The sequence below is a fragment of the Sebastes fasciatus genome, chromosome 10 (genome assembly GCF_043250625.1).
Source record: "Sebastes fasciatus isolate fSebFas1 chromosome 10, fSebFas1.pri, whole genome shotgun sequence".
NCBI lineage: Eukaryota > Metazoa > Chordata > Actinopteri > Perciformes > Sebastidae > Sebastes > Sebastes fasciatus.
Window position 1 is genome coordinate 32,939,569 of NC_133804.1, and position 19,979 is coordinate 32,959,547.

The following is a 19,979-nucleotide window of genomic DNA, read 5'->3' on the forward strand; positions in this document are numbered from 1 at the left end:
AAAAGCTGTAAAGCTGTTTGTAATTATTGCTGGAAGTAGCACGGCAAAAACTTTTGTTTTATGCAAATACAGCTGCCCAAAGGAGAACCCTTCTGGTTTCAGGCATTTCATCACAGAGCTCTTCTGTTGTTTCAGCAGTAATGAAGTCTCTGGATGATAATTTTTGATTAAGCGTATATGTAATCCCTTTGAGGAACTCTGACAACATCTAACGCAGCGAGGAGTAGCAGTTGACAGACTATTGCTGCATCAGCACCTGGGTTAGTGAAGCAAAGAAATGCTTTGGCAGCAAAATGTGAGAGGCTTGAGGGTTGAAAAGGTTTATGAAATTAGCTATTGAAGAATGTGATGTGACTTCAGCTGTACTCCGAGCAAGTTGTGAACACGGCAGAAAGAAATTACTTTTGAGTCTCTGAAGGGATTTACAAAACGCTCACACACACACATTTATAACTTGATGCCACCTGGAGTCGGATGTACAGTAGATGGAGTAAAGTGAGCGTATGTTGGGGAAAGATTCCACATAATGTAGGGGTCAGCAACCTGCAGCTCTTCAGCTCCTCTCCAGAGGCTCCCTGGGGATTTATAAAAATGGAAATGAATAACTGTTTTTTGTTTACATTTTCATTTGTATCTATCATTGTTGTAGTTCTATGGTACGATGGTACGACGCAGTATTAGGGCCACATTGAGGGGAAAAAAAGAAATCTGAGATTTCGAGAATAAAGTCATAATATTACGAGAATAAAGTCATAATATTATAAATAATTAATAAGTAATTTTATATGTTTTTTTTCTCGTAAAGTTATGACTTAATTCTCGTAATATTACGACTTTTTTTCTCGTAAAATTAAGACTGTTTTCTTATAAAGTTATGACTTTATTCTCGAAATCTCCCTCAATGTGGCCCTAATACTCCGTAGTACATTGTCTCTTTGGCCCTCACTGCATTAGACTTATATACTATATACTTAGACTATAAACTGTGTTACCTTCATCATCCTTCTTTTTTTTTTTTTTGCCTAAAATGGCTCTTTTGATAGTAAAGGTTGCTGATCCCTGACCTAATCGGATCACAGTAGAAAAAAATTGAATAAAATTAATTTTAGATTCTAGATAAGTGAAGAAAAAGGGGCATTTAGGAGCATGTTCGTGGGAATCAGTGTTAATAAATCTGTTTATCTGATAATAATGTCAAAGCTGAAACACAGTGATGACACCAGAGAGAGCCTCGCTGGCAGCTTCAGGTCCTCGCTGTGAATCCCTGACAGGACCGTGACACTGACCCCGCTGGACTCCAATCCAAACTGCAGTTTCCCTTTGCTAAATCCCACACCGCAGTGAGATAATCAGCACTCAGATCAGCTCTCACTCAGAGAGGAGGGAGAGTGGTGTTGTATCACAGGTGTGTTGTTGTGAGTACGTGCAGGAGTGAGTGTCATGGTAGATTCTGGTTTTCTGGCTCCCCCTTTCTTCTCAGACTGCTCTCAAATGCCTCCGGGGTTCACATTAGACTCAGCAGGAATGACGCAAACTCCAGTCCAGACTGCCATGTCTGGTGGAGGAGATGGCCCCAAACTTTAAAGAGCATGGCAGGATCAGAGAGGAGCGTGATGAGACAAAGCTGCTTTTGTTGAAACAAAAAAGTGTCTGGGAGTGTACGTTTGCAGATTAGCGAGGTCCTTGAACGGACACAAAAAAGGACGCTGTTTTCCTGCTGGAAAAGTTCTTTCAAGTATAAAACACATGAGTGAATGACGTGTTTCTTTTTGGCAGGTCTGAGAGACAAAGTAGTTATTTATTTAATGTGTACTTTCATCTTCATTCTTCTTCTGTCTGTCTGTCACCTTAAAAGTGAAAGAGTCAGACTTTATTTCTTTCATTAAATCAACAGACTTCAAGCAGGGAGACATTTCTTAAACGCACGATCAATTATTACAGTGCAACAGAGAAAACAGCACATATTCACACCTTCAACAACACCGTCTCCCACTCAAACAAACAATACACACACATTCATACACTCCTTTGATAACATCAAGAAGCTAACGTGATGATTGTTTGAATCCTTTGTAGTGTCGGTGTGTGTATTCGGTCGCCCACCTGCACTTATATAACGAGTGATGGTATTTTAACATAATCATCAAACATGCATCCACTCGGGAATAAGTTTTATCATCAGACTTTGGGCTTAACAGCGAAGCCGGTGTCCTTTTCTGTCCGTCTGTTCTTGACACAAAACATGAAAAAGAAATGAACATGAAATGGATAAACTTTGCACCCAGGACTGCTGAATCCTGGGAAATTGAACAGCTAACAATAATTCAGTGCATACATATGGAAGTTTTTATTGGACTTAATTAGTTGTAATTCAGAAGACATTCCACAAATGTGTACCATGATCTGCAAATATTTCACTATCCACAAACATGTATTTTTGTATTTGTGTTGTGTAAAGTCACATCCACAAAAATACAGGGCGATTTTCAAATATGCATAACTTACTCTGTAAATACGTGTTTTAAGGTTTACATGTAAAGTGATATCTACACATTTGTGCATCTATTTCTACACATGGAATGCTATCTGCGCATTTGCAGATCGCTTCCTGTGGATTTGTGGTCCATGTGACATTTGCAACTTCCCTCCTGTTTGTTTACAGAATTTTCTCTGATTGGTACCGCAGCAGATCTGTAGATAATAGTTGTAATCCACAGAAGACAATTCACAGCATGGGACACGAACAGAGGTTTCCTGGATGAAAGCCTTGTGTTTGTTGGACCCATACACCACCCCCTCTCTTTTGCTCTTTAAACTACGTCACCACACTCCCGGCACACTTTCTCGGAGAGTTTACTAATGCCGCAGATGGGTTTGCCGCATTGTAGTTAATGGAACGGCCGGGGCGTTTCGTACGGTCGTGATAAAGCGTTGGTATTTAACGCCCTGGGAATGAGAGTGGGCTGTGATTGAGCTCGCTCAGTTGGATGAAAATCTCATACTGAACTCGTGACATTTAGCCTGGCTTTAGGAGGCTATCTTCTAATTATCAGTTAATTATTTCCAAAGCATTATAAAATATTTTTCCTTCCCTCGATCAAAGTCTGTCTACAGTGGAGTGCTGTTGCACCTCTCTAAGCCTTTTAATTTAAACACCCTCACTGGTACGCCCTCATCCAGGTAGTCCAGGACCGGGTTGTCATAAGCCAGGTGAGCCTTCCTCTGGGCAGCAGACTCTTTCTGCGTGTTCACGGAGGTCGTCTGTGTCGATATATGCTCCTCTTCTTCTGCTTCTTCTTCTTCTTCTTCTCCCCGCCCCTCCTCGCCTGCAGATCCGCAGCAGACGGTCGCCTTGGTGATGAGGCGGTCGAGCGGTTTGAGAGAGCGCATCCACTGGGGCAGGAAGTCCCAGCTCTGGAGCTTGGCGGGCAGGTGGCGAGGGCTACGGGCCTGCATCACATTCACCATGGCGATGAAGACGGTCACGCCCAAGAAAGGAGCCCCGACACCAGCCATCACCTGCCAGCCTGCCAGCGAGAGGCCCAGCACCAGCGAGGGCAGGAGCAAGAAGCACAGGAGAAGGTACAAGACCGCGAACCAGCGGTACTTGGCGGTGCGCTCACCCAAGACGCGAGCCATCCTTATCGGCAGGCGCGTGAAGGGCAGAGGATACCACAGCAGAATGCCAAAGACGTTGAAGAAGAGGTGACAGAGAGCAATCTACATGCAAAGAGAAGATGAAGAGATAGAGTGCTGAAGGAAGTCATTAACAGTCAATGTGTGTTGTCGTCTGCATCCTGAGAGAGTCTACATGACCGTGGTTCGAGTCGTGACAGTTTCGTGTAGAGAAACTAACAACTGTTTTCCCTGAAGCGTCCACTTAGTGGCCTCCAGCTTATTTATGCATAAATCCATGTTCATAAATATACATAGGCTACAAACATTATCATAATCTACCATCTGGAGATAATTCTGTGCAACTCCTGTGCTTTTGTTCATGTAGGGCAGGGGTCACCAGCCCGCGGCTCTTTAGCTCCTCTAAAGTGGCTCTTTAAAAAATGGAAATGAATAACTGTTTTTTGACACATTTTCATTTTTATTTATCATTGTTGTAGGTCTACGGTACGACGGTACGATGGTACGACGGTACGATGGTACGACGGTACGACCGTGACGGTACGACGGTACGACGGTACGACGGTACGACGGTACGACCGTGACGGTACGACGGTACGACGGTACGACCGTGACGGTACGACGGTACGACCGTGACGGTACGACGGTACGACCGTGACGGTACGACGGTACGACCGTGACGGTACGACCGTGACGGTACGACCGTGACGGTACGACGGTACGACGGTACGACGGTACGACGGTACGACGGTACGACGGAGTATTAGGGCCACATTGAAAAAAAATATATAAGATTTCGAGAATAAAGTCTTAATATTACGAGAATAAATTTTAAACATTATAAAGTAGTAATTTTATGTGTTATTTTCTTTTTTTTCTCGTAAAGTTATGACTTTATTCTCGTAATATTACAACTTTTTCTCGTAAAGTTATCACTCTATTCAGGAAATCTCCGATTTTTTCCCCCTCAATGTGGCCCTAATACTCCGTAGTACATTGTCTCTTTGGCCCTCACTGAATTAGACTTATATACTGTATACTTAGACTATAAACTGTGTTACCTTCATCACAATGCTCACATGTTTTGCGGCTCCAAACTGATTTTTTTTCATTTGTTTTTTTGCCTAAAATGGCTCTTTTGAAAGTAAAGGTTGCTGACCCCTGGTGTAGAGGAAAAAATATATTTGCGGACTCCATTAGCTGACTGTGTGTATCCTCCTCTCAGAGAGGCATATCATAAAAATAAGTTTTTCCTTTAAAGTGGGAGGGTGGTGGTAATGGTGCCATTTTCCGTTGTATCTGATAAAACACTTACTTGTAAGGCAGCTGCTAGTTTGTTCCCAGGGCTGGCCAGAGCCGCCAGCAGGGCCGTGGCAGTGGTGCCGATGTTGGACCCGAGGGTGAGAGGATAGGCCCGCTCCAGGCTGATCACTCCGATACCTGAGGGGGGGACAGAAACATGCTGCGTCAGAGGAAACAAGGACAGCAAAATAAAGACGGTTAACCAGGAAATGCTGTTTATCTACTACTCTCTCACTTGATCCACTTGACACTTTAGTGCATGTGCATCACAATCATCGGCTCTCGAAGCTGCGACAAAGACGAGTGTCAGCAGTGATACTGATCTCTCTTGGAAAGTGGAAATCTTTGATTGGGATGACATTTCTGAACAGTTGATAAAAAACTGAATCCGCTGCTTTTACAAGGATAAGAAGATGCATTGAAAATGTTTTAAAATAACTATTTTAATTGAAGCTGCAAGCAGCGATGATCGGGCCCTCGCACTTTTGCGCAAGTCTGGGGATACTGGCGAGACACCGGTTGAAGCAATTATGTATTTCCGTGACCATCTGACACTGCACGCACGAGTTAGACGTTATTTCCTGCGTGGATTGACTGGCACAGGAAATGACGGATGCTAAATTTTTCACCACTTCCTGTGTCCACTATCTGACGCTAGAGAACACGCGCTAAACATGCATTATGCTGCTCATTATCAAGTGTAGACCGCACAATGTGAATTACATGTAAATCAGATGATGTTTGTCACATAACGATGACTTCCTGTTGCCAGTAAGTGGCGCTATGACTATGAGTCAATATTGCCATGTAGATGTCCTCAAGCCTGGACTGCTAGGAAGTAGGTCAAGTTAGGGGCAGATTTGCCAGTCGAGTTACAACAGTTTGTCAGTTGTTTAATGGCGAATCATGTAAATTCTCCACCACGCCACGACAACGCCGTTTCATAAAAACACCATCTTAACACCATGCTGACCAAATTTGAGGTTGGATCTGGTTAACGTGCCAAGAGTAGTATGCCAAAATATAGCGACTGCAACTTCCTTTAATTATTCAAAACAATTTGACTCAAATGATATCTCTGATAAATAGACAACAACAAAAATAATATATATGAAATCATTCGTACTTGCTGTTTAAGATGAACAAAAGCCAATATTTGAACAAGCAACAGAGAGGCTGAAACATAACTTTGCCAGATAAGATGGCTAATGATTGTCAAACGAGTGGCTGCTTGACAGAAACTGACAACCAAAGTAGGCCGAAAGTACTGAAATAGCGTGACAATGGCTGCTCTCTATCTGTTTGTTTTTAAATACATGATACTATGACATGAGCAACTTGGGTTGAAGGGGAGCTAAAGTTAAAATCTAACGTAAAATAAACAGAAATATTTAATGAAGTATATCTGAGGATTGGAAAACATCCATGTGTTTCTTGCCTTTTAGCTTTTTTTTTTCTTCAAGCCACTTAATTACTCCTGTTTAAAATGAGACATGATTCCCATCTCACATTTATCACCGGGTAGCAGGCTGATGACTCAGTCGTCACTGATTTTACTTGCTTCATTTAGCCGGTGGCATACAGTGCCGGTTACGCAACGTGTTCTTACAAACTTCACAAGCCTCAATCAGTGGAAATAAGCAGGTTTATGTCCTTATTTGGCCCAATCTCGCTGGCAAAGGAGCTATAGCAGTCAACAAGGAAATCAGAAGTGATTTCTCATTAGTGTGAGAACACACTAATTTTAATTAAAGCCATTAAATACACGACAAGAGCACAAACCTTTGCTCAATGTACAGTTAACAATGTATTACTGTAGCAGTGAATGTCTGTGCAGAGGTTGTGGTGAATTTATAACTTTCATGGCCTTGGAAACAACAGCCCAGTTTACGAGCTGCTATAGATTACGGTGGCGATTCTTCCAGGTTTGATTGAAAGTAAAATGTATGTGCTGTTGTTTTTCTCTCTCTGCCACAAACAACTTTAACACAAAGTAGAACTGATATTTATGCAAAACACAAAATGAGATGATCTAAGCTCACAAACGCAGTGGCAAACCTCAGATGCCAGAAGCCAGAGTCCATGCTGGTAACATGACTGATAGACTGATAGAAAAGCTCTGCACGGTGCCGGCCCACTCTAAGGATGAGATCTGACACTCCGCACAGTTAGAGTCCAGTAAGACATTACAAGAGACTCCCTGAGGGGCTATGCACTAAATGAAACATAACTATGCGGGGTCAGGATGAGAAGAAACGGAACAACAGTCCAACCTTCAGGACAGGACTTTTCTTCGAGCTCACCCAGCACAAACTGGAGAAGTCGAGTTGGACAGTTAGTTAAGTAGGTCTGGCACTACTTGGTGGGAAGCACCTGAACAGCAAACTAAAGTTACTACTGTTGTGGATGTGTTATCTACAGCGTGGTATCCTGTGATCCTACGCACAGAAAGTACATAATGTGTCACACTGGCTTTAGTCACACAAGCATTGCTTTACTGTTTACTACTTCTGAATCACAAAGACAAACTATAAACTACTGGAATGGCACTCGGAGAGCGCAGACCTCCGCCAAGGTGCGTGACTTTGAAAACAGATCACAGATCACAGCTCACAGCTGGCGGTATCATGAGGTGGTCGTCTTGTTATTAACACGGTGTGTTTCCGTGTAACGTATCGGCGGATGCCTCTCAGTCAGCAGCCGTTATGTCTGTATAACGTTACACTACATCATGATCCGGATCGCAACCAAAATCTAATGGATTGTTCATTGTGCTACCCCTCCAAAAAAATTCATTCAAATCCATCACTGACTTTTGAGGTAATCCAGCTAACAGACAGACAAACAAACGCCGGTGAAAACATAACAGGCCTTTGGTCTTGGCGGAGGTAATAATGTGTAATCAATGAGTAGAATCTGCTGTGAATCACAGTTGGATTTTGCATTTGCTATTTACTGATGTACAACTCAAACACTGGCATCAGATGGACCCTCTTTTCCAACTTAGAGGACTTAGACTATGCTGACGACCTCGCTCTCCTATCACATCTACCAAGTCCCATGCAAGACAAAACATCTAGACTACAGAAGAATGAAAGCATGCTGGGACTTAAGATTAACATCAAGAAAACAGAAGTCACGCCCCTCAACATGAAAGAACCACCTGTCATAGAGCTAAATGGACAACAACTGACATCATCTTTCACATACCTCGGAAGCCGGGTAACATCAGATGGTGGAGCCGACCGAGACATTATGGCCACATTAGGAAAAGCAAGGACAGCATTTCTAAGACTTGGAAACATCTGGAAGTCGACACACATATAACTAGAAACACCAAGATAAAGTTATACAACGGCTGTGTACTATCTGTCCTTCTATATGGTGCTGAGTGCTGCAGAATGACTGAAAGAGACAAGCTTTCCAGCTTTCACAACACCCGCCTCAGAGAGATCATGAGGATATTCTGGCCTAGGAAGATTACAAACCATGAACTACACAAAACGACAGGGTGCTTGGACGTGGAAACATTATTGATGAGAAGAAGATGGAGATGGCTAGGACATGTATTAAGGAAACCATCTGATGACATGACAAAAGTGGCATTGTGTTGGACACCAGAGGGAAAAGGCAAAAGAGGGAGGCCCAAAACAACGTGGAGGCGAACCATAGAAGGAGAAATGAAGACAAGCGGATACAAAGCAAACAACAGAGATGAGTGGAGATCCTTAGTCCTTGTTCTATGTGCCACCAGACGCAACAAGGACTAAGTAAGTAAGTAATTCATTTACTGATGCACAACCAACAAAAGTACCACTGATTACCCATCGGCTGGTATTTCTAGAGAGAATAAAGTGGATCAAATAGCTGTTTAACATTATGTAATGTAAATTACATTGTCACATATTGTATTGTACGGGGAGTACAGTTTGGGGGTCTGGTGCCTTGCTCAAGGGGCAAACAATCGGCCTCTTGCCGTCACTGAGGTGGGTGGCGGTCAAGAGCGAGGAAGATGAACGCATCCGAGAGAGTAAAACAACGTTTTCTGCTCATGCTGTGTTCATGCTGCACGCTATTAGTACAGTAAGTGGATCAAAAAAAACTAAAGTACTTCAGGTCACTAAGGATTTATGAAGTTTTAATTCTTCCTGACAACACAAACAACTCTCACAGAACAAAGAGCTTTTCTGTATCCCACTATGTCACCCGATGTAAACTAACTGTTTGTAGTTGGGGGTGTTTTGCAGAATCACATGGAAGAGTTGATGAACTGATCAGAATTCATGACACTAAATGCATCTATTTATTCATTTGCCTTCAAAAACAACATCTGCCATTTGACTTATGACAGATGTTGGTGTTACACAACACGTTGGTGAAAGCGTCATATTTTATATAAGTCTAATACAGGAAAAACTTTATGAGATTTTAATAACAAAAGTCATTCTACTGCTTGTCCTCATGTATTTCTCTCATTTGTAATCTATGGCGTATGTATTTGGTGCACAGAGATTTTCATGCTTTAACTCATGTCACATGGGGTGCTGATGAGTTTTTACTTCTCCTTACACTATGTTGTCTTTTCTGTGTCCTCCTCACCTACGTAATCACTTCTCACGTTAACATTTGATCTTGTAAAATGTTTAAACTTTTCACAGAATGTAACATCTCCAGAAGGATATTTCACCCACCTACGAGGGGAGTCATGGTTGAAGTGAAGACGGAGCTACTCTGGACCACGAACGTCACCCCTGCACCCACAAACATGGCCATGTATCCTGACAGCCACCCGAACGGATACGGCAGGTCTGTTGAGATAAAGAGAGAGCAGAGGTGGAAGTTATACCCACATGTATCTGTACATCTGAATCTTGTTTAAACACATCAATACTATTTCATGTCATTTACATCTCTTTTCTTTGCTCATTTTGCAGACTGCGTCGTGCGTTCAGCAGCTACATGTTCATGCGCTGTGTATAGCAGCTCAGCAGCATGCCCACCTGTGTTGATGACTTTATGGATGACCTTTGCGACTTGGCCTTTAAGAAGAGAGTTGAGCAGTTTGACCAGAAGCAGCAGACAGGTACAGAGGACCGCCAGAGAGCCTGCCAGGAGGATCAGGCCCACGGTGAGGTCTGACAGCCCGGTAGAAACGAACAAATGCCCACCTGGAGAGCCAACAGGACCAACAACCATCAGCAAACTATCCCACCATCACACCGTTTCATTACAGACAGCGTTGAGTCTGAACTCACACTTCAGAGACGGCCGGGACAAGTCATGACCACAGTTTGCAGCGCTCACATTAACCGTGGACTGCAGAAAAGAAAGAAAGAAAGAAAGAATCTGTGATGAAATCCCACAAATTAGCTGCACAGTTCCCCGTATAGCAGCAGTGTCAGGCTCTATTTGGCGCCAGTGTGTGACACAATGTGTCTGCATGAGCAGGAGACAGCCGTGGAGACGGGGGCCATTACCGTAACAAGGTCAGTCTGGCACCATTCTTTCACCAGGCTCCTGTTCCTCATGTCCTCATTTCCCATGGCGATCCCCATGATCACACACTGGTCCAGCTGAGGGTGAAGAAAGGACAAATATTGTTATTATTCTTTTAAGTTCAGTGAGTCAAAGGAGAGCGAGGTTAAAGTAGTAAAGCTGTCCAAGACACTGGGATCGTTCGAGATGAGCCAGGCCTGCGCAGAATAGATTAACCGGAGATCGCCGCGCAATGCACGCCGGTTAGATTTGTGTCCAACTTGATTCTGACTTGCTCTGACGCAGTTTCTCCCCACCGACTGCAAGACCCAGGGCATGATGGGAAACGCCTGGCTGTCGCCTGATCAAAGAGCTGATGGCTATTAGTTTTGACAACAAACACCACGTGTTGTAGAAAGTCACAACTTTCTGTGTAATTTTAATATTTAAAAGGAACTGTTTGTAACTTATATAAACCTATAAATCATTGCGGGTCGGTGTCCCATGCGCGCTCGCATGTGGCTCCGCTGTTCAGACTCAGACTCCAACACAAACTACACGGAAGCACCAAAACCGCAATGTTCTATCTAGTGAAGCTCGTCTTGCAAAACAGTGTTAACTCTTCCTGCTTCGGCCTCCCGACCGCGGCCAGAAGACACCGAGGAGACCGTAGCTTTGGTCTCCAGGGCCGGAGTCTCTGCTCCTCTGCTCCTCTGCCTGCCTTCACTCACACCGTGCTCGTTTCCTGCTGCTGAGTGAATAGACGGGGCTCAGGAGCGAGTAACGTTATTGTCTCCGACCAAAACTCCGGTGTCTCCCCTGTTCCCTCCGGCCGCGGTCGGGAGGCTGAGGCAGGAAAAGCCAACACTAGGATCAGCATTGATTCATGGAGAGACCTTGGTCTGGTCAGCTAACATTACTGCCAAGCAGCTGAAATATAGAGTGATATTGTGCTTTTAGCTGACGTGTGTCGCCTCACTGTTTTGAGCGATGCTCGTTCATGTCTATGTAGAGCGAGTGCGAGCAACAGGACGCTGACTTTCGTTGACTTAACGGCCACAGGTGTCGCTGTTAACAAGACATTTCTGATTCTTCCATAGAGTCCCTTTAACGCTAGATTGTAGCTATGATTGGACAATCGCTGTTTGGGGGAAGATTTTCTTAGCAAATGGTCACTTACAAAGCTGTTGATTGGCCGATGGGTTTTACCTGTATGATGAGCTTGGTGACTGGCTCGGTGATGACCTTGAGCAGCTCAGGTGCTTCCTCCCCCGGTTGCAGCTCGAAGCAGCCGACCAGCAGGTGTGACAGCCGGGTCGTGACGCCGCTGGCCACCTCCAGCGGCAGCAGAACCAGCACCGACAGCCAGTTGAAGCAGTCGTGGATCGTTGCCCCGGCAAAGGCGCTGCAGTGGGTCACAATAATTTTTAACTAAGGTCAGACATAATCAGCACGATCAACTACTCAAACTGATTGCTTGTTAATCTGCTTTTCACGGCTCAACTTTTTTGGGATGTGTGTGATGTAATGAGTATTTTAGTTTTGACTCAGTGTCAATGAAAGTTTAATAAATGGTATTTATTTTACCAGATTAAGCAACGTGCCATCTGTTCAGCGCCGTATATATGCCAAAGGGTTACTGGTGTGGGATCAATGTGGAATGGTGCCATTATTGTTACTGTTGTAGACGCTCAAATGGAGGCTGAAGCAAAGAGGCAGCGAACAGCTGCTAATGCTTTCTCTTCACCCTCCTCTGGGTTCTCCTCTGCACTTTCAACACTTTCATCCTTCTTTCCTCCCATCTCCCCCCCACTTATCCTCTTCACTTTTCCATTTCAATTCCTTCTTCCCTGCTCTTCAGCTTCACCTCTGCTCTCCCTCTGCCTCACCACCTTTTTGTCACTCACCGTTGGAACTCGTCCCTCTCTGCTGCTTGCATCATGGCCACTATGGTGTTCGTGACTGAAGTCCCGATGTTGGACCCCATGATGATCGGAACGGCCGACCTCACTTCTAGCACTGTGAAGTGAGACCACGCAGAACGGCACACATTACTTTAAAGTCATCAAAACGATATGCATATAAATGTATAATAAATACATACACATAATAATGAGACACGACCTTTTGCATTTCAGAATGCGCCGTGAGTTTTAATGGAGATGAAAGGTGATTGTGATTTGCAGGTGAGTGGAGGCAGCTTAGCCTTCACACTCTGCAGGGAGGTTCATTGTTGAGGATGCCTTTAATGATGATGACCCACAGGACACATGCACACACATTCATACACACATCCATGCCTTTGCATCTCTTTCTCTCTTTGATAATAACCTTCAATCTTCTCCTCGCCCTCTTACAGAATGGATGTACAAGCACAGAGGCGGCTGCATACTGATATCATTCACTTTAACGACTTTAACAAAAGACGGGAGACCTTGGAGGCAGCGCTCATTAGAAAGAGACGGGTCGTAACCTCGCGGTCTTATGAGGCGTGATGAACTGTAGACTCGACTGTGATGGTGTGAGATTACAGGGTGGGAAACGGTTTGATTTCATTATCTCTCTGATCCCAGTTCAACCTACTGGATTACAATAGTTCTCAGAGGGTTTTTTACAAATCTCAAAATGGTCAGTCAGTCAGTGTGTGGTGAGAGAACACTAAGGCATGTGTATATATATACACACAGAGCTAAATCTTCCTCTGTCCTAATAAACATTAATCTGCCTATATATTTATGTATTTAACCTATAAGCTATATTCGCTAATTTAATTAATACTAAGCAGCAAATCAAGTAGCATAATTTACTGTTTCCTCCAGAGGGATCACAGCAGGAGGTATTAAATTAATTGGATCTTTTTGTTATTGCCACACCATGGGAGTTTTATCTGTATTTATTACTACAGTATATGTTACTGTTTTTGTGTTTACTGTAATATGTTTGCTTGCAGAATAATAGCCTAAAGAGACATTGTACACACAGAGACACACAGTATATATATATATCTCAGAGTAAATGAGGCCAGCCTGGACATCTTTCCAGTTTGGAGTCTTATTCAAAACCCCAAAATAACTTGAACACTCGCACATGTACACACACACACTCTTTTTTTTATGCTCCTACTCACATCCGGAGGCCACCAGGCTGACGACAATGGAAGTGGAGGTGGATGAGCTCTGGACGAGTACAGTCACCAGTATCCCCACCACCAGCCCCGCCACGGGGTTAGACAGCACCGCATTGTCCTGGAAAATGCCCCCCGCCACTTTACCTGGTTAAATATGCCGCCCACATACACACAGAGACACAAAAAAGAAATGCAGGTCTCAGACATGACACAGATGCCAAGAGCCAAGAGCAATGTTAAACAAAACTCAAACTGCTTGTTTCCCTCCAAAGACCACAAAGGTCACCAGATGAAGCTCTGGCGGTAAATTATACAGCACAGGGCCCCGGTGGGACAGCGTGAACTGTTCAGCAGTGACTCACTTCTTCTTTGTCAAACATCACCCGGCTGAGTCACTATCAACCCGCTGAGGGGTGAGGGAGGTCAGAGAGGGTTACGGTACTTACCCCCTGCTAACTGGAAGGCAGAGCTCAGGGTGTCCAGGGAGCAGACAAAGAGGAAGAAGAGGACGAGGAGGAGAGGGAGCTTGGATAGATTGATGAGGAGCTGCTTGGTGTTGTTGGGACTCACTGCTGTGGCCTGTGGAGAGCTGTCTGCTCACAACAACAACAACAACAACAAGAAGCAGGGAGATGGTTTAGCCTCACAGTAGTGTGTGCAAAGTTATCAAAATACAGATCAGATGTGGTTTTCTGGCCACATTCTTGTGATTTATGTGTTCTGGATGAGCCTCAGTAAGCAATCTCACATATAGACAACATCTGACACATTACCCAAAAGCTGCTGATTGACAGCAGGACTTTTGCCTTTTGTTGCCCAGACTGCATGATCCCACATGGTCCCCGTGTGTCTTTTGAGCGTGTTCTTATCTAATGAGCATGTGGTTCGGCTTCTGCTGTTGTTATTTCGCCTTTTTTCAAAGAGATCAGACCTGCTGCTGCAAAACCCTGGAGGGGTTTGAATGAATGCATGATTCTGCTCTTCATGCCGCTCTTGTACCTTTCTCTTTAGGGAGTCTGTCTGCCTCCCTGAGTGAAGGTTTGCCGGAGAGGTGATTGGTATGTTGCTTGTAGCACTCCAAGCTGCTGCTGAGGTCAAGGGTGGAGCCCATGCCGGACTCTCTGTCCTCCTCCTCCTCCTCCTCCTCCTGCGGGAGTTTGGGCTTCGAGGAGAGCCGAGTGCCGTGCATCTTCACCCCTTAAACCAAATAACAAAAAGTACACACTCAGGTGGAGAAAACAACAAAAACATAAAGAAAAACAGAACGATGGGAATGAAACGAATAAGTTACCATTGTAGTTGAGCCCCGTGCTCCCTCCAGAGGACACTATCGTTATAGGACGAGAGGACATGGTGCTTTGATGCTGTGCGGAGACATGGAGGTAATTAAAATCACAGGATGACACTGGAACACATGTGAGAGTGAATGTGTTTATCAGCCACCTGCAGCAGTAAAAAGGAGATGTCTGTGTATGAGCCCATCTCTCACCACGCTACTCATGAGATCAACAGACAAGCAATTAGAAAGGGAACAAAAGCGGCCCACATTGTTTGTAATTGGCAGCTGTCCTTGGCTTTCAAGGTCAAACCGCACACTTAAACCACAAACGCCGCGAGGCATCGTCTCGGCTCTCAACAAATGAACGCCTCGTCAGAATCAATAAGGAAACATCAGTATCCTAACTCGTCTTGCCCTCCATTTCCTGCAGCTGCAAAGTCAGACTCTTAAAGGGACTCTCCAGCGTCTATAGAGCAGCAACTCCCCTTCAAAGATGTTCACGCTCTCGCTTTTTTAAAAGAGAACCGTTTTTTTTGCCCTTTTCATGTCAGCCACTTTGCCATATTTTGGGGACTCCAGCGGAGGAGGGAGTGCTAATGTGTGTCTCTGTAAAGCAGAGAGGATGGGAAGTGAGTTCAGTAATTACAGCAGTCCAAATTACAGTAATTACAGTCGCTGCATCTTTTCTCATTCTGCGAGGCATCCTCCTGCAGAGAGGCCCTGTTAGCGTATGGACGTATGTGAGACAAGCTCTATAGATTGCAGCTGAATGTACTTGTGCATGTTTCTGTGTGTGCGTGTAGTGAATGTTATCCTCTAATCCACCTGCCCCTTCGCTCATCTGTTTGACAGTGTTACACCGAAATCTGTGACCAGCGAAAGAGAAAGCCAGCAAAACATGAGGTCACCAGTTCTGACGGCCGTCGTCAGAAAATGTGACCCCGCTGTAATAAATGAAGCAAAGATGTGACAGAAAACACACAATATGTTTTAATTTAAAGATATATTCACAAAACGCTAAAAGAAAAGCAAAAGAGAGGTACAGTCTGCCACTTTCAATGTTTCTGAGTTTGCCTTTCAACCAGCAGTAGACTGAATGTTTTTCGGCATCATTGGACAAAAATCCCATAATAACCTTTCAGTATATTGTAATTCAAGTGTTCTGAGAGATAACTAGACTTCTGCTCCTCCTCATGGCTCTGTTTTCAGACTTTAGAACATCTAAAGCGTGACGGGAGACTTTGTCCAATCACAGGTCATTTCAGAGAGAGAGAGAGCATTCCTATTGGCTGTGCCAATACACGGCCGCTGGGTAACAAACTTTCTCATTTTACAGCTAAACGATGCACTACAAGATGATTCTGAAAACATTTGAGGAGAGAAATAGGCTGTAAAGCGCTACATCGTGACAGTAGAACATGAAACAGGTAATCTGAACAAAATCATGTCCCTCTGTGTCCTCCAGTGTCCTCCGGTGTCCTCCGGTGCTACTAACGGCATCTACAAGATTTCACAGTCCAGAAGAAAACAAGCAGTAAGAGCTGATCTGAGGTCTGCTGTCCATCTGCCGTCTGTTAGAGCCGGCTGTCAATCATTCGTGAACTCCAACCAAACGGTCAAACTAGGCAGCACTGATCAAATATGAATCAATATTCTGTTACATTAATGCCTAGTTCTCTCCTCAAATGTTTTCAGAATCATCTTGTAGTGCACGGTTTAGCTGTAAAATGAGAAAGTTTGTGACGCCGCCGCCATTGTGGAATCTGGTAAAGGAACGCCAAGTTCTGGTCACATGACCGGAGCAAAGCCAATAGGAACGCTCTCTCAATGAAATGACCTGTGATTGGTCAAAGTCTCCCGTAACGGGCTAGATGTTTCTAAAGCCTGAAAACAGAGCCATGAGGAGGAGCAGAAGTCTAGTCTTCTCTCAGAACACTTGAATTACAACATGCTGAAAGGTTATTATGGGATTTTTGCCCAATGATGCCAAAAATATATACTGCCTACTGCAGCTTTAATGTAACATAATATTGATTCATATTTGATCAGCGCTGCCTCGTTTGACCGTTTGGTCGGAGTGATTGACAGCTGCTCAGAGACGGCAAGGCTCCAGTCTGTGAAATCTTGCAGATGCCGTTAGGAGCACCGGAGGACGTGATTATTTTCAGACTACCTGTCTCATGCACTACTGTCAGAATATAGTGACCGTTTTATAAGAAATAACTTTTTCTTAAATCATATTGTCTCCATTTCTACCCACTGCAGCTTTAAGTCACTGTGGCTCACATCATGTGGTGTCTCTGCTGTTTGTGCTTTATGCCAAAAAATCTTTCTACTTGAGTTTTTACTTGGAAGTAGAAAAATAAAAGGATTAATGAAACATTTAGTAACAGTTGTCAGTGAGTGATGGCTGACTTGCCAACATTTTCCAAAGGATTGTGTGGAGCCGATGGTCCTGCAGCTTTAGATAAAAAGCATTTAAAATAAATTATTCAGTGACGAAAAGAAATGTTTCTTATCGTAAATATTTGATATTGTCAAACGCAGCAGAGAGCATCTTCTTACCTTGTGTGGAGCAGTCTTAGGTGTTGTGTGTGTGTGACCCCCCCGGAAAAAGGAGAGCACCAAAACTGAAGTGTAAATCATCTTTAAGTAAGCCAGCAGGTATAACACCTCATCTCTTGTCGATTAACTTGCTCCATCATCAGTGACCTCATTTGTTAATCAATAACACAGATCCTTAACTTAATGATGCATGAGCTGGGGAAAGCACGTTGTGTGTTATAGGTGATGAATGATGTTTGTTCAAGCTGCTATTTTTCACCTGCTATGACTCATGGCCAGATAAAGAATGTGGAGATGAAGAGGACTGTGTGATGGGATTAATGATCATCCTTGTTGTTGGAGGCTCTTCTAGTTTGGAAAGGAGACATCTGACACCTAGTGGTAAATGTTGGAGGAAACTCTCACTCATATTCTCACTCAGCTGTTTTTCATCACGTATACCACAGATTAAAGTCGGGGTGTTAAATGATCATTTCTTGCAGTGAGATGAGTCAGTGGACGTTATTCAAACGCTGTAATCTGCAGGACTTGTGCGGTATGTTCAGGTGCTTATATGGTACTTTGTCAGGACTCAAGCGTGTTTTCTGAGATCCTCTTAACACACATTTACTTTACACACCCCACTACCCAGTGTCCTCCTCGCCACCATGGGACGACGCCGTGATGACCTCAGTAACGAGGGTAAATTGTTAACAATTAGTCCAGCCGCGGTTCTGTCGCATCAGCAGTGCTCTCAACCAAATCTGCTGACCCTCACACTCGCCTCCATGAACTCAGAGGAACAGAACTTAATAACCCACCAGACTAGAGTTGTTTCCAAACTGTTATGAGAGCCAAAGAGAGAGAGAGAGAGAGAGAGAGAGAGAACAGCTCTGTTGTTGTGCAGGCAGCTGGACGGGAGCCGAGGCTGCTGCTGTCAGTGGTGACGAGGGGATAAATCCTTGAGATCTGGCGCGGCATTAAGCAGCGGGAAAAGAGTCCACAGAGACGTACATGCACATATGGACGCACACATGTAATCACTTACATGGCTAAATCTGTGGCACCGTTCCAGAGCTTTTTGGTAAACCCCCTCCCACCACCCCCCCATGATGCTGTTAATCCCCTCTCCAGATGTGCAAGTTGCTGCTCAGCCCAGGGATAAAGCAAACAAGAGGTCACCGGGTCGCCGTGCACCATCCTGCCACTCAAAACACCTGCCAGTCAGTGAGCAGTTCTAGGTGCACGCTGTTAGTCCTCCTCTGCTCCTCAGTAGGCTGTGTGTGTTAACATTACACTGAGGGACGCCATATGATGCTTTCAGTAAGCTCACAGTCTGTCATTCAAGAGAAGGGAATCATAGAAACATGTGATATTATCTCTAGACATATGGCAGGTGGAAACATGGACATCCACGTGATGTCTGAAGATGTTTTTTTTGTTTTGCTTTGACTTTTTTATTATCATCAATGTTGTGGCAAGGTGACATATTATAACTGTAGCTCTTCATAAAGAAATAAAAGCTGTCTTTCACCTTAATCACTGGCCCACTGCTGTCACCCTAGAGTCTTAGACCAGGGGTCAGCAACCTGAGGCTCTCCAGCTCCTCTCCAGAGGCTCCCTGTGGATTTTTAAAAAAGGAAATGAATAACTGTTTTTTGTTTACATTTTCATTTATAATTGTTGTAGGTCTATGGTACGAAGGTACGACGGAGTATTAGGGCCACATTGAGGGAAAAAAATTAATCTGAGATTTTGAGAATAAAGTCATAATATTATAAAGTAGTAATTTTACGTGTTATTTTCTTTTCTCGTAAAGTTACGTTATTCTCGTAATATTACGACTTTTTTTCTCGTAAAGTTATGACTTTATTCTCGTAATATTAAATTTTTTTCTCGTTAAGTTATGACTTTATTCTCGTAATATTTCAACTTTTTTTCTCGTAAAGTTATGACTTTGTTTTGGAAATCTCAGATGTTTTTTCCCTCAATGTGGCCCTAATACTCCGTAGTACATTGTCTCTTTGGCCCTCACTGCATTAGACTTATATACTATATACTTAGACTATAAACTGTGTTACCTTCATCACAATGATCAAATGTTTTGCGGCTCCAGACAGATTTTTTTGTTGTTTTTTTTGCCTAAAATGGCTCTTTTGATAGTAAAGGTTGTTGACCCCTGACCTAGTCAAAAGGTAAAAAGAACATTTATAGCTCAAGCAAGAAAGTAATTATCTTTTTTCTTTTTTTTTTTTTGAGTATGGCTGCATGTTTTTCCCAAAAAACAAGCTCTCCAGGTTTGGTGCAAAAGCAGCATAATCAATTAGATCCACAGAGAATTTATTGGCAACTGTTTCCCTATATTAATTAATTAAGTAATTAAGTAATTAATTTAGTATTTAAGTGCTTTTGTAAAGAGAAGAATGCCAGAAACTCAGTGGTTGTGACGGCTGAAATGTGAATATTTACTGTTCTTGTAGTCATGATGGTAAATTGAATATCTTTGGTTGTTGGTCAGAGACAAAACAAACAATGAGAAGGCGTCACCTTGGATCTTTCCCTATTTTCTAACATTTTATAGACCAAAACAATTTGCAGATCATTTAATATTGAAAA

The 19,979-nt window shown here is 43.6% G+C and overlaps 2 protein-coding genes across 2 annotated transcripts in view; one reads left to right on the forward strand and one right to left on the reverse strand.

Annotated features, from left to right (window-relative positions):
- tmem126a (transmembrane protein 126A) overlaps window positions 1–19,979 on the forward strand; it is a 592,581-nt gene that overhangs the window by 501,790 nt on the left and 70,812 nt on the right. The gene's annotated exons all lie outside the window — the stretch shown is intronic.
- On the reverse strand, window positions 1,763–17,480 carry slc34a1b (solute carrier family 34 member 1b). Its single transcript, XM_074649468.1, has 13 exons — window positions 17,385–17,480; window positions 14,832–14,904; window positions 14,540–14,737; window positions 13,987–14,133; window positions 13,541–13,684; window positions 12,321–12,432; window positions 11,623–11,818; window positions 10,416–10,511; window positions 10,194–10,254; window positions 9,939–10,106; window positions 9,630–9,746; window positions 4,952–5,076; window positions 1,763–3,720 (listed from the first exon to the last, which is right to left on the reverse strand). Exons 1-13 carry the CDS (start codon window positions 17,463–17,465, stop codon window positions 3,109–3,111), a joined length of 2,130 nt encoding a protein of 709 aa, XP_074505569.1. The 5' UTR covers window positions 17,466–17,480; the 3' UTR covers window positions 1,763–3,108.

Coding starts and splice junctions, on each gene's coding strand:
- slc34a1b (XM_074649468.1), bottom strand. CDS start 17,465: ATGATTTACACTTCAGTTTTGGTGCTCTCCTTTTTCCGGGGGGGTCAC. Junction 14,134..14,539: donor CAGACTCCCTAAAGAGAAAG/GTACAAGAGCGG, acceptor TGTTGTGAGCAG/ACAGCTCTCCACAGGCCACA. Junction 10,107..10,193: donor GTCCCGGCCGTCTCTGAAGT/GTGAGTTCAGAC, acceptor TTGGCTCTCCAG/GTGGGCATTTGTTCGTTTCT.